Source organism: Crocodylus porosus, unplaced genomic scaffold, assembly GCF_001723895.1.
Source record: "Crocodylus porosus isolate Cpor-Errol unplaced genomic scaffold, CroPor_comp1, whole genome shotgun sequence".
In the NCBI taxonomy this organism is placed as follows: Eukaryota; Metazoa; Chordata; order Crocodylia; family Crocodylidae; genus Crocodylus; species Crocodylus porosus.
Window position 1 is genome coordinate 6,967,983 of NW_017728920.1, and position 15,638 is coordinate 6,983,620.

General features: G+C 46.3%; 1 protein-coding gene across 1 annotated transcript in view; it reads right to left on the minus strand.

Moving 5' to 3' along the window:
• The window catches only part of CDH23 (cadherin related 23), a 556,494-nt gene that overhangs the window by 228,404 nt on the left and 312,452 nt on the right, over nt 1–15,638 (minus strand). Inside the window, exons 12-13 of the mRNA XM_019538542.1 lie at nt 9,113–9,262; nt 7,264–7,422 (exon numbers count right to left, since the gene is read on the minus strand). Coding sequence (XP_019394087.1) covers nt 7,264–7,422; nt 9,113–9,262 — 309 coding nt within the window. The remainder of the gene's footprint in view (nt 1–7,263; nt 7,423–9,112; nt 9,263–15,638) is intronic.

The following is a 15,638-nucleotide window of genomic DNA, read 5'->3' on the forward strand; positions in this document are numbered from 1 at the left end:
CCTTTTTCTTGCCCTGAGGGGCTACCCTTCAGGCACATTCCAGGTTCTAATGCACACAGCGTGAGCTGTTTCCATAAAGCCTGTATTTTCCAGCTGTTCACATGCAAACAAATCATCACCTGAATCTATATGATAAACATATAACACAGACAAAATTAAGCAGATGGATGGACAAATGGATGCATGAGAAAGGGAAGAGAGGATGCTCAAGGAGAGAGAGAGCAGCACAGATGAAGAGCATATTAGAAGACAGTGCAAGATTACACAGTAATAATGGGGGAGCTGATCAAAGGCTCTCCAAAAGCCAGGTAGGACTTTCACCAAGAGCCTCACATGACAACCGGTGTTTGACCCTGCATGTATCCTATGCAGGGAAACAAGGAAGGAAAGCCAAGAGTGGACGGGGAAAGAAGCTCTGGCTCTCTGCTGCTTGCAATTTGAGTTGTTTTAGAGTTGATTTATAAGTGTAACAGGCAATGTTTCTCTGCTATCAGGGACATTAGGAGGTGAAATGCTGAAGAAATGAATGGCCATTTGTCATCTGCAGTGAAGTCTCTTTTCTCTTTCTTTTACATTTTCAGATGTTGAGGCCTAGGGAGGTGCTGAAGCAGAAGTGGGAATCACAGCAGGGAGTGTGTATGTATGTGTGCACACTCAGAGGGGGAGGCTCCTCTCTCTTCCTGGCTTCAGGAAGGCTTCCTTTTCTCCCTCCCCTACACCCAGCTGGCTAGATCGATACTGGGAGGTGCATCAGAATGGGATCTTTGGAAAGCAGGCTGGAAGCCCAGAATTTCAGAGCCATGGGGAGTAAACTCTTCCCCTCCTCAGGAACTAGAGAGGAGTAGCTTTTAGTCACTATTAGACTGGGCAGAAGATCAGAGATTTCCTGCTCCCCAGACCTCCCTTACTTTGAGTAGTCTGTTCCTCTGCCTGGAACAAGCTGGAGGCGCTGCAGTCCCAGCTGCCATCGTGCCATTTATGGAAAAGTCTGATACACCCCTGGGTCATGGAGACTGCCCTCCATTATTTAAGGCAAGGAGTACACAATTACCAATCACAATGGAAGCTGCAGCAAAGAGGTTTCACTTCCAGAGCACCCCAGAGAAAACTTGGAGATAAACATCACAATATAGGAGAAAGATGAAAAAAATCCTGTGAGTCCATAACATGTTGGTTTGTTTCAGTATCAGCCTAGGCTTCTGTTGCTTCCCTGAAACATACAAAGGTGGCTAGCTCTGTGAGTCTGAGGTCAGGCAGAAGGTAGGGAGACTAACAGGTTCAAAGAGGCATGAACTTTCATAGAAAACCTGCTTCATCAGTTGCTTTGCCGCCTTGCCCTACCTTCTGCCTGAAACAATTAAAGGTTCTGCTCTCTGAAAACCCTTGTTTTTACGGGACTGACTGCTAATGTCACTGGAATCAACTCCTTCTGCTCCCATCCTTGAGCCAGGATACCATCATGGAAAGTATCCCACAATGTTCTCATGAGAAAAGTAGAAGATTGTGGACTTAACTTCGAGACAGTCAGGTGGGTAGGAAGCTGGCTGTGGGGTAGGACCCAGAGAGTTCTACTGAGCGGATCTGTGTTGCCTTGGCAAGAAGTGGCCAGTGGTGTCCCTCAGGGGTCAGTGCTTGGTCCAATGCTTCTTCATCAATGATTTGGATGTGGGGGTGAAGAGCTTACTGGCCAAGCCTGCAAATGACACCAAGTTATGGGGAAGCATGATCCCACTTGAAGCTGGCTGCAGATACAGGTGGACCTAGACAGGCTGGCAAGTTGGGTGAATTGGATTAAACCAGATGAGGTCTAAAACCGAGAAATGTAAAGTGCTCCACTTGGGAACAAACAATCCCCTACACACCTACAGGCTTGGCAATGCCAACCTGACCAGCACTGTGAATGAAAGAGACCTGGGGGCTAATAACTGACCACAGTATGAAAATGAGCTGGCAGTGTGATACTGTAGCCAGTAGGACAAATAATACTCTGGCGTGCATCAATCAATGCATCTCCAGCAAAACCAAGGGAGTGATTCTTCCACTCTACTCGGCATTGGTGAGACTGTAGCTGGAGTAATGCATCCAGTTCTGGGCAGCACACTTCAACAAGGATTTGGAAAAGCTCAAAAGAGTCCAGAGAAGGGCCACCCATATGATCAGAGACTTTCACGGCAAGCTATATGAGGTAAGGCTGAGGGACCTGGGATTCTTCAGCCTGAAGAAGAAAAGGCTGAGAGGGGACTTGGTAGCAGCTTACCGCTACATCAGGGGCATACATCAAAAGCTCAGTGAACAACTGTTCACTAGGGCAGCCTTGGGTGAAAACCAGGAGCAATGGTCACAAACTCCTGGAAGACTGTTTCAGGCTCAACATTAGGAAAAACTTCTTCACAGCTAAGGTGTTCAGACTGTGGAATAAGCTCCCCCCAGAGGTGGTGCAATCACCTACCCTGGAAATCTTCAAGAACAGACTGGATGGTCAACTTGCTGGGATCACTTGACCCCAGTTATCTTTCCTGCTTGGTGCAGGGGACTGGACCCGATGATCTTCCAAAGTCCCTTCCAGCCTTACAATCTGTGAATCTATCCTTGACCCAGTTTTCATTAAGCAGGCCTGGGTGACATAGTGGCTAAAATGCTGGAAGCTGATCTACATTAGCCATCCTGCTCTTACTATCACTGGTGCAGAGGTAAAGAATCTGAGGAAAAATGCAAGTGTGGACAAGTCTTAATAGTTTCATAGTTGGTAGGGTCAGAAGGGACCTGAGCAGATCATCAAGTTCAACCCCCTGCACCAAGCAGGAAAGAATGCTGTGGTCAAATGACCCCGGCTAGGTGTCTATCTAGCCTCCTTTTGAAGACCCCCCAGGGCAGGAGCGAGCACCACTTCCCTTGGAAGTTGTTTCCAGATCCTAGCTGCCCTGACTGTGAAGTAGTGCCTCCTGATGTCTAGCCTGAACCTACTGTCGGTCAACTTATGGCCTTTATTCCTTGTTTCTCCCAGTAGTGCTTGGGGAAACAGGGACTCTCCCATTGCCTGCTGGTCTCCTTTGGCCAGTTTATAGATGGCCACCAGATCCCCTCTCAGCCTTCTCTTGTGGAGGCTGAACAGGTTCAGGTCTTGTAGCCTCTCCTCATAAGGCCTGCCCTGCGGCCCCCGATCATGTGGGTGGCCCTCCTCTGGACCCTCTCCATGTTGTCGACATCCCTCCTCAAGTGCAGCACCCAGAACTGGACGTAGTACTCCAACTGTGGCCTGACCAGTATCGTACAGAGGAGGAGGATCACCTCTTTGGACCTGCTCGTGATGCATCTGTGAATGCATGACAAGGTGCGATTAACCTTCCTGACTGCGTCCCCACATTGGTGGCCCATGTTCATCCTGGAGTCTATAATGACTCCAAGATCCTTTTCTGCCTCTGTGCTGATGAGAGGGGAGTTCCCCAAGCTGTAGGTATGCTGCTGGTTGTTTCTCCCTAGGTGCAGTACCCTGCACTTGTCAGTATTGAATCCCATCTCATTCTCATCCACCCACTCCTGTAACCTGTCCAGATCCAATTGCAGCCTGTCCTTCCCTTCTAGCATGCCCACTTCTCCCCACATCTTAGTGTCATACGCAAATTTGAACAAGGTGCTTTTCACCCCCTCGTCCAGGTCAAAAATGACCTGTCCACCACCACTCTCTGGGTGCAGCCCTCCAGCCAACTGGCGACCCATCTGACTGTGTAGGCATTGACACCACAATCTCCTGAGTGATTGGGGGTGCACCAATAAAGATTTTTTGGGCCAATACCAAAGGCCGATTATTAACGAGCCATATCAGCAGATACTGATCTGATTGCTAATATGCAGCCCAGCAGCTTGGAGAGCAGCATCTGACTCATATGTCTGTTGGAGGGGAAGGGGTGGAAGGAAAATCAAGGCCCTCATGGTGACGAAGGAGTGGGGCTGGGGCTGGGGCTGGGGCAGGCACTGCCCAGCTGGGGCAGGGCATGAAATAGAGTTGTGAGCAGCTACTCTGGGGGGCATGGGGAGGGTGGATCCCACTACTACATGCACCCCTGGGGCAGCCATGGGGTGGCATTTGCCCCCCAGATCTGTGTGTAGCGCGAGGACGGGCTGTCATTGTGGGCTGGGGGCAGCACTGGGCTCTTCCCAGCAGGTAGGGCTGCACTTGGGTTGCATTGGGATGGGGGAGGCTATGGCATGGGCTGCAGCCACCACAAAGTTCACTGTAGTCCCCCCTCACAGTGCCACCACCGCCTGCTCTAAGCACAACCCCGGCCCAGCCCCTCTGCCAGGAAGAGCCTGGCGCTGCCCCTGACCCCATCCCACAATGGTAGCCTGTCCTTGCCCTGCACACAAATCAGGGGGCACAGATCCAGGGGGCACCCCCCATCACTCCCCGGGGGTGTGTGTAGCAGTGGGATCCAACCCCCCTCCCCGCACCCCCCTCCAGATGAGCCGCTCGCAGCTCCATCCTGTGCCTGCCCCAGCCCTAGCCCCACTCCCTCCTTCACTGCAGGAACTTCGATATGCCCCCTGCCTCTTCCCTAACACATTTACCAGCCAGATGATTCTCTGCAAGCTGCCGGGCTGGCTGTGTGCATGCTGCAGCTGTGGACATGCACATGGCATTTATCAGAGACATTACCTGATTGCCGATGATGTCAATTTTCCTTTTATTGGTGCCAATACAATATGGAACAATGTATCCATGCACCTCTATTAATGATAAAGGACAAAAAACTCCCTCCAAAACTGCTGTCCCAGGGCTAGACAGTCTGAGCCAGAGTGATAATATGAATTGGACTATTATACGAGTTCAAGACTCTATGACAGAGAACTTAACCTTGTGAAACTACTGTCTCAGTACTGATATACGTAGGATAAAAGCAAATTCCTCAGGAAAAGTAGTTCCAGTGTCCAGCTTTCTGTGACACAGACAAATCTTTTGGAAAGCATTCATTTCTATTCTTTATGATGTTACATGTTTCCTCTCCTAACATGTTGAAGATTAGTTTAGAGAGTGTTAGGTATTCAAAACTAGCTATCTAAAACTGCATCTCTGACATTTGTACATATGTAGTGTGCAAGCACAAAACATACTCTCATCTGAGAAAAATGGCATTTTTCAGCACAGAACTAGGAAAGTTCTCTTTTTATGTGCAATCTAAGTTGTGCAGGGTTGGGGAGACGTATGGAATTTTCACTCAATTTAGTTGACCAGTTTTTACAATCTGGTTCCTAATAATCACCCATTTATAGTTCCCAGGATCCCCTTTGAAAAACAGAGAAACTCATCATTAAGAAAAGCAGTGTCTAGATTATAGTGTCCTTCCCTGGCTTGTTTTGTTTATGGAGCATAGGACAGTTGGTAGAACAATCACATCAGTAAACAGGACTTTCAGCACAAGCCAAGTGCTGCATCTCAAATACCAGAAGAAGAAGTAGCACTTTATGAGGGTTGTTAAAAGTTTGGGATCAGCTGGGAGGGCAATCTAGATTTCAATGCTAATTGCATGCCTTCTGATTTATCACAGAAGATTCAACTCCTAGCATTTTGTGTTTGCTTTAAAATGCTGGCATAGCTAGAAGTTGAAAAAAAAAGATGCTGTAACAATCTCATTGTTTAGTGTCTGACGGCCTGACTAGCTAAACATCTGCTTGAAATATTAATAACTGTCAGATGGGAACAGCTCAGGGGCTCTATACAGTTTCACACCATCTGTTTATAGAGTAAGCACACTTACACACACACACACTGAGCCATTTTGTCATAGCTTTTCTCCTCTAGATCTGCATGTGCGTCTGTGTGTATTGAGGGGGCATGTATGTCTGGAAATGTTGGGGGACTGATGCCCTCACAGTCATTGAAGGAGAGCTCAACACATATGAGGGGATGAAACCATAAATCTTTAACAATATCTATACAAGTGCACCCATCAGCCAGCAGCATCTTATGACTATCACTAGTAAAGTTATTTTTTTACTAAATGACTATCAGCCTCAATGGAAGGATGGGTTTTGATATCTGCTTTGTCGCTTTATTCCAGTGGTGCTCAAGCTTTTGGCCTTGTGGGCCAGATGAGTGGTGCAGGGCCAGACTGCAAGCTGGTCTGGGCTCCACATGAATCAGACACCACGCTGCCTCCATATGCCCCTGCACACACCTGGATCAGGCCCTGTACCCTCTCTGCACTGTCCTGTGTACCCAGTTCAGCTCACAGGGCCATATTATCTGGCGGTGGGGGAGGGAGGGAAGGGGAGGCACCCCACTGGTCTGCAAATATTGTGGCAGGGGAGGGGTGACACACTCCCCCAAGCGCTGAAGTTTCAGACCTATAGGGGCTGGATCTGGCCTGTGGGCTGGGCGGTTGAGTGCCCCTGCTTTATTCTGTTCTGCTACAGCTTCATGGAATCTAGGAAATAGATCTTCTGGTCTTTTGAATGTTGTCCTTGTTCCTTTGGCATAATGAAGAAAGACCCCAGCTATCTACCTTTTTGGGTAGCTCTCTGTTGTGCAGCAGCTCTACCCAAGAGGACATCTGAAATGTGACTTGTTTGGGAAACAGCTTTTGTTAGCCAGTTCTATCCTGAAGCCCAACTCATTAGTAACTCTTTCTGTTTGTCTAAGGCTGGCACTTCACACTGGGGAGTGCAAGCCAATGCAGGTGTTAGTGCATGGACATAGGGAAGATGGCTTACAGCCCATACCTCCTCTCCTAAGTGAAGACCAGGGCATTCTGCTTGGTTCAACAGACCCCTATAAGGGTTTGTAAGGGCACAGAATTGCATATCTAACCCTCAACAGTGCCCCCTCTGCCAGGTCTTTATATGCTTGCTCCCTCACCAGCCACCCTACCCTCCAGTGCTCTGAAGCCTTTACAGAGCACTGAGCTGGAAAGCTATTTGCCAGCACAGAACAGACTCCTGGACTGTGTTGCCTTCATGCCAGCCTCACACAAGGCAAGTAAAAGGGTGATAGGGGAGGGCCTAGTATATTTGATCACAGTTTTTCAAACAGTCTGCCTGAATATGGGGCCCACAAAGGGGATAATCAGTTCCTAGGAGCAGCCAGATAGCAGTGTCCAAACCCCAAGAAATGACTAGTCAGTGACCAGTCAGTTTGTTCTGCAATATATTTGGCATTTGTTTTCCTTGGTGAAACATTCTGTAGGGTCAATGAGCTTCAGCTTTAATAGAGGAGTATAATAAAACACTTAAAGCAACATTAGAACATTCAAAGATATCACTACTTACATGGACTGTCAAGACTGTGGTTCCCACGGTGACATTCTCAAACAGACTGACGTTATATAGGACTTGGCTAAAAATGGGGCGGTTGTCATTCTCATTGATGAGGTTAATCTTCACTCGTGCAAAGCCAACATGATCTGGCACGCTCTCGTTAGCAAACAGCTGAGCAGAAACAGGAGGCAAACATCAGAATTGGAGGCTTCATTTGTGCAGCATTTTTTTTTTAAATGGGAAAAGCATCAACTCTCTCATGATCTCCTTTGGTGCACTGTTACTACAGCAATGTGCCTCTAGCTGGCAGGCCATGAACCCACACCGGAGCCAACTCAGTGCTGAACCCAATGATAGAAGCACTCAAAGAAAAGAGTTCCCATCTTCCCAGGGAATTATGCCAGTTTACCAGACTGCAAGACCTCAGTTATACAGTAGGAGTAAAACATCCTCTCTCAGCCCTTTGTGGGTTCTGACTAGCCACAAATACCAAACTTCCTTCTGGCAATCCTCAAACTATGAGCTCTACTGCTGGCTGGAGTGTGTGCTACTGAGTGGAAACCAGGGAGCAATAGTATATTGGGGCTAATAATCAGGGGTTCAAAATAATCAGTCCAATACAATAGTACAGTACTGGCATGAATATAGATAAGTTCCTTCAAACATCTATTCAATGAGCACTACAGCACTTCTACTGCCTCTAACACATTTTTACCTTTTAGGAGGTAGCCAGAGCATGACATATTTAAGCTTCAAGCCCTCAGAGGTCATAGCTTTAGGAGCTGCCACCATTTCTACATCTAACTGGCCAGCTGAATAGGATTTAGATCAAGTGCTGGATTTTGTTTTACACCACACACTGCTTGGGGAAGGCAGGGTTTTATTTATGCTTCTTCACCAGTGTATAAAAGCCCTTCTCTGCCAGGGCTAATAGCAACAGGAGTTGCTGGCATGATTATGGAGCTGTTTTGCCTTCCAGAATTTACAGCTTACTCAGAGAGCGGGATAAAGCTCGAGCAGGAGGTTGGAAAGAGTGTTGCTGCTTGATAGGTACATTTAAAACAAAGTTTTATGCTCTATAAAGCTTTTATTGCCCCACAACGTGGGAGGGGGGGTGCGACATGTTCTGTAAGCTCTTGCAGCTGAGGCTCTAAATTTTGGAAGACAAAAGGAAGCTCAGAGCAAATATCTTTTATTTTCTTTAATTTTTTTGGCTAAATCCTAGTGCTTTTGAGTCCAACAACACTGACTAGAGGCAAGAAATAGAGTGAGCTGACATTAAACAAGCTGGCCATCAGCACTCTGTACCAGTACACTCCATTTCTGACCTTTAGTAAGTCTTATAGTCCAATCCCAGACCCCTTACCCACAGCTCTGCCACTCCACCTCTGTGCAGGTTATTTTGATGTCAACCAATGTCCATTGCCAACTAGAAGGCTGAAACCATTAAAATCATGTCACAGATAGTGGTGCTTTGAGTAGTCTCCCTAGAGGTGACTAGCTAAAGTAGTGGTATGGACCATAAAGACTGAAGGCCAGGCCACGCTTAAAGGTTTCTTGTCTCTCACCCATTACCCTCTATACAAAATGCCACTTGCTGGTGAACTTTTATTCCTACCTGATAGGTGACATAAGTAAATCATCTCTCATGATGAAATGAGCTTGAGACAAAGGAGCCAATGCATTAAGGGTCAGATTAAGGTATTTTGGAACCTAAATCCTATTGAAACCAATGGGAGTTGAATACCTAGAAATCTTTAAAAATCTGGACCTAACATACTATGTATTCAGTCCCTGGTCCTTCCATCTCCAGGCCCTTTATACCCCCACCCATGCATCTCACATTTGCGAGACATCTTACAGAAAATTCATAGCGAGGAATGGTCTCGTAGTCCAGTGGCACTGCAACCCGAACACGAATGTCTGCCTTTCCCTGGATCGAGGTCGGGGAGATGATGAAGTGATTGGAGTTGTTACCAACCAGGTAAACCTCAAAAACACTGTTGGGTCCCTGAGAAAACAAAGAGAAACATTAACAATGACAAATGCACAAGGAAAGCTGAACCACCAGCTGAACAGGGGGATATTCTGTCTAGGCTAAGTACAGGACTAATCTCCTTAGTGGTAAAACCAACAATACAGAGAAATAGACAGAGACAGTAAATGTAATCAACAAACATTTAGATATTCTGTGCCTGTACGGTATCTAGCCCAATGAATGGCTCCTTGATCTGTGACTGGGGTTTTTAGACATTTCAATATTCTGAATAGTAATAATATTTGACCACTTTCATTGTATATATGCATGGCATGAAGTATAGGTTTGACCAGTGTACACTTGCCCGTATTGCAGAATATATAAAGGAAAGGAAGGAAGCTTGCTATAAAGACACAGGACAATTAAATTGCAGGTGCCACACTATGGAAAGCACAGCACCCGGGCTTCCCACAGATGTTCCATGTGTAGTTGGAGATGTGCTCACTGTTAAAGAATGCTACCATTCTCCACTGCTTAGCCTCTATCTGTACAGACCAAGCCCTGTACAGTACAGACCATCCCAGTGTGGCTCTGCATTACCAGTCCTAGCTTGTCACATGAAGATAGGTGGCAGCCTATCAATGAAAACAGTGTCCTCACAGCAAATGTCCAGAAGGTGCCTGGTGTGCTGCTTGTGGACTGAACATATTATAATGCTGGGTTCAAGCAAAACCTATGTACAGTATTTCTAAGCATGCCACCACAAGTCAAATACACAGATGGTCTGTGTCCAACAAACAGCCCGCATACTAAAACTGTAGATGGTATCTGCTGAGTTGTCACCCTACACATATCCAGTGTTCAGCTTTTAAACCAAAACAATCCACTCTGCAGCCTGCCCAACAGTGACATATCCCTCAACCTCCAGAAGCCCAACTACTAATTTTAAACAATTCTGAGAGACAAAGATGTGCTTTTCTACAGCACACCTTAAACCAGAGACCCAAATGCTCCTCTTCTCACCCAAGTCTTTTCTGTAGCAAGAAGAGGCCTCCTCCCAAATGCTGACGAGACAGTTTAGGACCTTCATACCAAGAGTCAAGCTCCTTCCCAAAATGCAGCCCAGCCGAGCACATTAAAATAAAGTTCAGAAACTGCCAGAGCCGAATTTCCAATTTTCCTCTGAATGGACTCCATCCTGTTAGAAGGAGGGACCAATTAAATGCACGAAGGGGCACTAATAGCAAAACCTGCCTGAGCGTGACAGCTGAGAGCAAGTGACACAGCCAGAGAATCCCCTCTCTTTCCCCCTCCCACCCACCAAAGAAAACAACAAAGGCCCCACCATGTTGCAAAGGGAGGGAGAGCTATACGTTCCTGACATATAGGACCAGAGGAGTATGTGGCACTTCACACAAATTAAGAAGCCAGTACTCTAAATGACACAAACCAATCAGATTGTGCCAAACGATTAGGAGTGAACATAGCAATAATGACAACAAAGGGTCCCTGGTCTTGGGAAGCTCTGGTTACAAGTTACAAGCAGTCCTCCACTTAACGACTTTCTGAGTTATGACAAACGGCATTTAACGACATTTGTAAACTGACACCGTTTTGAGGTCCCCACACCAGTTCCACCTTTATGACAGTCAATACAGCTGTGTTCAGCTGGTAAATCTGTTGTGGTGGGGGGAGGGGGGAGGGAAGATCAATGCCCCTACAAGGGAGGGACTGGGGCTGGGGCTGGGGCAGGGGCTGCACGGGGAAGGGGTAGGGTGGCCTGCACCATTGCATGCCACTGGCCCTGGAGCTGCTCATGTGGTGGCTTGTCCAGCGACTCTAGCCATAGCTCCTGTTGCCAGTCTGGGAAGGCATGGGGCGGGGACATGTGCCCCAGGATCTGCACAGGGTGGGCAGGGCTGGGGCTGCTCTGGGCTGTGCTCCAGGTGGAAGGCACTGGGAGCGGGGGCTATGTCCCCCCACCACTCGCCCAGCTGGCACGAGGCCAGTACAAGACTGAGCCTCTGCCCTGCCTCTGGACAAGCAGCACTCAGCAGCGGGAGCCAAATCCCCTCTACCCCCCCACATGCCCTGCTGCTGCTTGCCCAGCTGGAACAAAGCCGCTGCTTGTCTGGGAGGTGTGGGGAGGCCGGGCTGGCTCCTGCCGCTGCATGCCGCTTGTCTGGAAGCAGCAGAGTGAATCAGTCTCGCGCTGGCCCTGCACCAGATGGGCATAGCCAAGGCATAGCATGCTCCCAGCACCTTCCACCTGGAGTGCAGCCCCAGCCCTGCCCACCCACTCCGTGCAGATCCTGGGGCACATGCCCCTGCCCCATGCCCTCCTGGACTGGTAGTGGGAGCAGCAGCAAGAGCCACTGGACACGATGCCACACGAGCAGCTCCCAGACCAGTGGCGCACAGTGGAACAAGCCGCCCCACTCCCTCCCTGGGCAGCACTTGCCCCAGCCCTAGCCACAATCCCTCCCTTGCGGCGGGGACATTGATCTGCCCCCCATGCCTCTTTCCTCCCCCTCTCCCCCACCACAACAGACTTAATAGCTGGATGCAGCTGTGTCGAGCATGATAAAGGAACCAATCCCCCATTTGTAATATTGTTCCTATGGGAAAATTGGTTCCGAGTTACAACTTAAGACACAATTTTCAGGAACTAATTGTGTTGCAAGTCTGAGGACTGCCTGTACAGCACTTTGGAGCATGTTTCATTTAACATAAAATGGAGATGCCCCTTTGAATTCCTCTTTTACCGTGATCACATAGGAGAAAGGTATCCCAGAATGAGAATGCCACCAATATAATCCAGTAAGGAAAGGGCCTTCTTCTTCTGGTGGCCTAGGAAGCTTAACATAATTTGAAAGTGTATGGACAGCGCTGGGTTATCTAGAGCTGCCCACTTCTACAGTATCCATGTTCTTGGAGCTGGGCAGGAAACAATCTTCCTGTGCCACAAAATTTTATGAGATTTCAAATGCTGTCTGACTGCATATCAGGACAAAGCCAAGATCTTTCACAATCAAGAGACATACCCTGCCCCCAGCTTCTCCAACACAGGAGAGCAACTAGTTCTGCTATGAATCTGGCAGAAGGGACTTGAAAGTGAATCTCTTCCTCCCAGACAAATGCCCCAATCATTTGGCTATTTGTTACTCTAGGGCAGGTGGGAGAGTGGGGGTTTTTGGGGCACTTCTCCCACACCCTCCTTGAAATTCCATTCTGGGTGAAGAAGCTTTTCCTGACCAATGAGCATTTCCCAACAAATAACATTTAACTGAAACGTTTCTCACCAACCCTATCGTCAGCTCTCAGTAAAACATGAGCATGGCCAATCTCATCTTACGCTTTTATTGACTCTGCTGAATCCCACTGAGAAGTTCTACAAGGTGTCTCTGTTAATCATGAGCTTTATGTTTGCTCCTCTTTATCAAGGTAGGGTGGAATGGGAGATGGTTTAAAGGAAGGAACCAAATCAGACAGTGATTTTTGCAGTAGGAGAGGCTAGCATCAAACACGATTTGTTTGGATTCTTCTGTTTCTTTGTGCATGCAGCTCACAAAACACTCATAGAAATGGCTCTCTCTTTTTCCACTTTCCACATATTTCACAGAGCAGCAAAAAAGGGGCACAAACCCAATTTTAAAAAACAATTCCTTTGCAGGTCACCTTTAACTAGGAGCACTTGTCCTGTTTCTCTAACTTCCTGGATGAGTGCCAGTAGGGTTCTTTTTCCATTTCTCCATTAACTTTTCAATCCAGTCTTAATGTAGGAATTTAATTCACAATCCCCTCTGCTTGCCTCCCTTTAACCCCTCAGCATCCCAAGAGCAGATAGCATATGCCCAGAAAACTAACATAGCACATGACTCTACACCACTGTGAATGTACCTTCTCATATACTCTTTACCAAAATCCAGTGGGTACGTTGTCCAGTATACTGGGGGGGAGGGGATGAGAATGAATTTACACTATGAAATAAATATGTTAACAACAACGATAATCAATTTCTAGATTGCACTACATTTACGAATGTTACAGCAAATAAGTGGATTCACTGACAGATATTTGGAAATGCTCAAAGAGTGTCTGTTATAAAACTATAACTTACCTCCACACAGTTGGTAGATGCCTACTCAGTTTTCACTATTTGGGACATCCTGGACATTGGTTTAGAACTCTATCTTGTAAACCAGAGCAGGTAGGTTTTTGGGTTTGTTTGTTTTTTTAATAATAAAGCTGTAAAGATGGAATTTCTCCTTCAGATGAGATAAGTGGCACGCCATTTTAAAGCCTCTGTATTAGAACATATTCATTCTTAATACATTTGAGCAAAGGTTCATACTTTCTGTGCAAACAGAGATTACCAACTGGGAGTAATGGCCATTATTTGCAAACACCAGCATGACTCAGAACAGACGACCAGATTTTAATAGCCTTCTTTATGCTTAATAGGCAACACCTTCAAGTAATGCTATTTGTGGAGACAAGTACCATCAGCATGAGCCAAGATATCAGATTCAGGTTCACAACAGGGATATTTTTAACAACAGCCCTTCACTTACACAGAGAAAATTTAGAGTTTGATTATTTTAAATTTACTTCATTTATTGGCAATTTTCTGACGTTTCACAGCATGACATGCGAACACCTCTGAGCAAGCCATTCTAGAGTTTGCAGTGTCCTCTCCTGAGAGCACCCAGTTCCGTGTCCTTCATTTTCTCTTCTAAGCTGTCACCTTAATAACAACGGAGTCTTATGTAGTCGGGACAGTGACACAGAAAGCCCTTTCCTTGCACTTTGTTGGAGTCTCTCTTGGTATCTTGTAGGATCGATTGTTGCGCGTGAAAGAGCCTTTCAGCATGGTAAGAGGATGTGGATTTTCTTGGAACTGAAGAGGAGTGCTTTCGTTTGGGCATGAGATAAGGGTGAACATCAAAAGAAACTCTAGTCTTTGTGGAAAAGAACTGGCTAGATTAATTCCTTTCCAGCTGGGAAAAAAGATCAGCCTGTTGATATCTGCAGTCCCTAATTACCAACTACTCTAGTACCTCAGTCATCCCATGTGAAGTCTTGAAAACTGGAATTCATCTGCCCGTTGGGAAAGTTGCTTTAATTTTTCATGTATATATTTATTCTGTTATTTATTTTCTGTTTCTGCCCCATGCTGTTTTCTTTGCTTCTAGGAATAGGAGCCTCTGAACCTCCTGCAGATGGCTGAAAGCAAATCTGAATATTCAAATTGTTATCAGCTGCCCACCAGAAAGAGCTGGCTTAGACTGGATCACAACTGTCTCCCCATCCCCTCCCCAATGCACCGCCCCACAGGTAAACGATCTGGGGAACAGATTTTTTTTAAATAGTGTCTTGAAAAAAAAAAAATCCCTTTCCTCACCTCTCCTATTTCAGAAAGGAAGAGAAGATCCATGACACATGAGAAGAGGAGCAGGAAAAAAACCAGTGTTTTGATAGAGTATGTAAATATTTTCTAATACAACAGAGAGTTTACAACTGAAACTACCCTGACAGTCTCTTATTTAGACTATATAAGATTGGCAAAGGATCCCGAGACATTAGAAGCATCAATTGTTTGCAGCCTGATACATCTGGGTTTAGCCTATGCCTCTGACTTGTAAGGGATTACTGCAGAGGCTGCAGTTTCAGTATTATAACTGTTGCTGTCTCATACTATTTTGTTTCACAAACTTCACATTATTCTTTAGATTGTATTTCCAACTTATAAATGCTTCAATGTTCTTTCTTTAAAGAGAAGGAAGGCCAGTTGAGAAACAACAATATAATGATGGACCTGCCTGCAAAGTCCAGCATGTGCTTATCCAATCCTATAACAATAAAGCTGTCCATGACCATCCTATAGAGGAAGCAAACTTCTGCAAAATAAACAAAGGTCAGATACAATTAAATATTTTTTTAGAGAGCTAGATAAATGCTGATCAGTTTCTAGCTTTATTTTAGAAAGCACTGAAACACATCAGTTTCTGCATGTAGTTACTAATACAATTTGAAGAATTACAATTGGTTTAATCTGCAAAGAACTCTGCTCACTATCCACAGGGCAAGGGGCTTTGCTTCTTGTCCTGCTCTAGGAAGGCTATTCCTTTTGTATGTTCAATATAATCAAAGGGGCAGGGAATCAAAGTCTGCTCCTGGATTGTCTGGTTGATATGTCAACTATTCACAGAAAATGAGTTCATTCTCCATGCTTCTCCTGACAAAGAATGTTAAGGAACAGGCTATCTGACAGGCAAGTCAGTGCCTGCAACAAAGTAACGTTATAAACTTTCTTCCTGAACCTCAGACTTGAGCCCATCTCCAGCTGACTATTCACTGGGGCCTAGGAACTTGTAAGAAATGAGGGGCTGCAGTGGCTGTTGCTGCT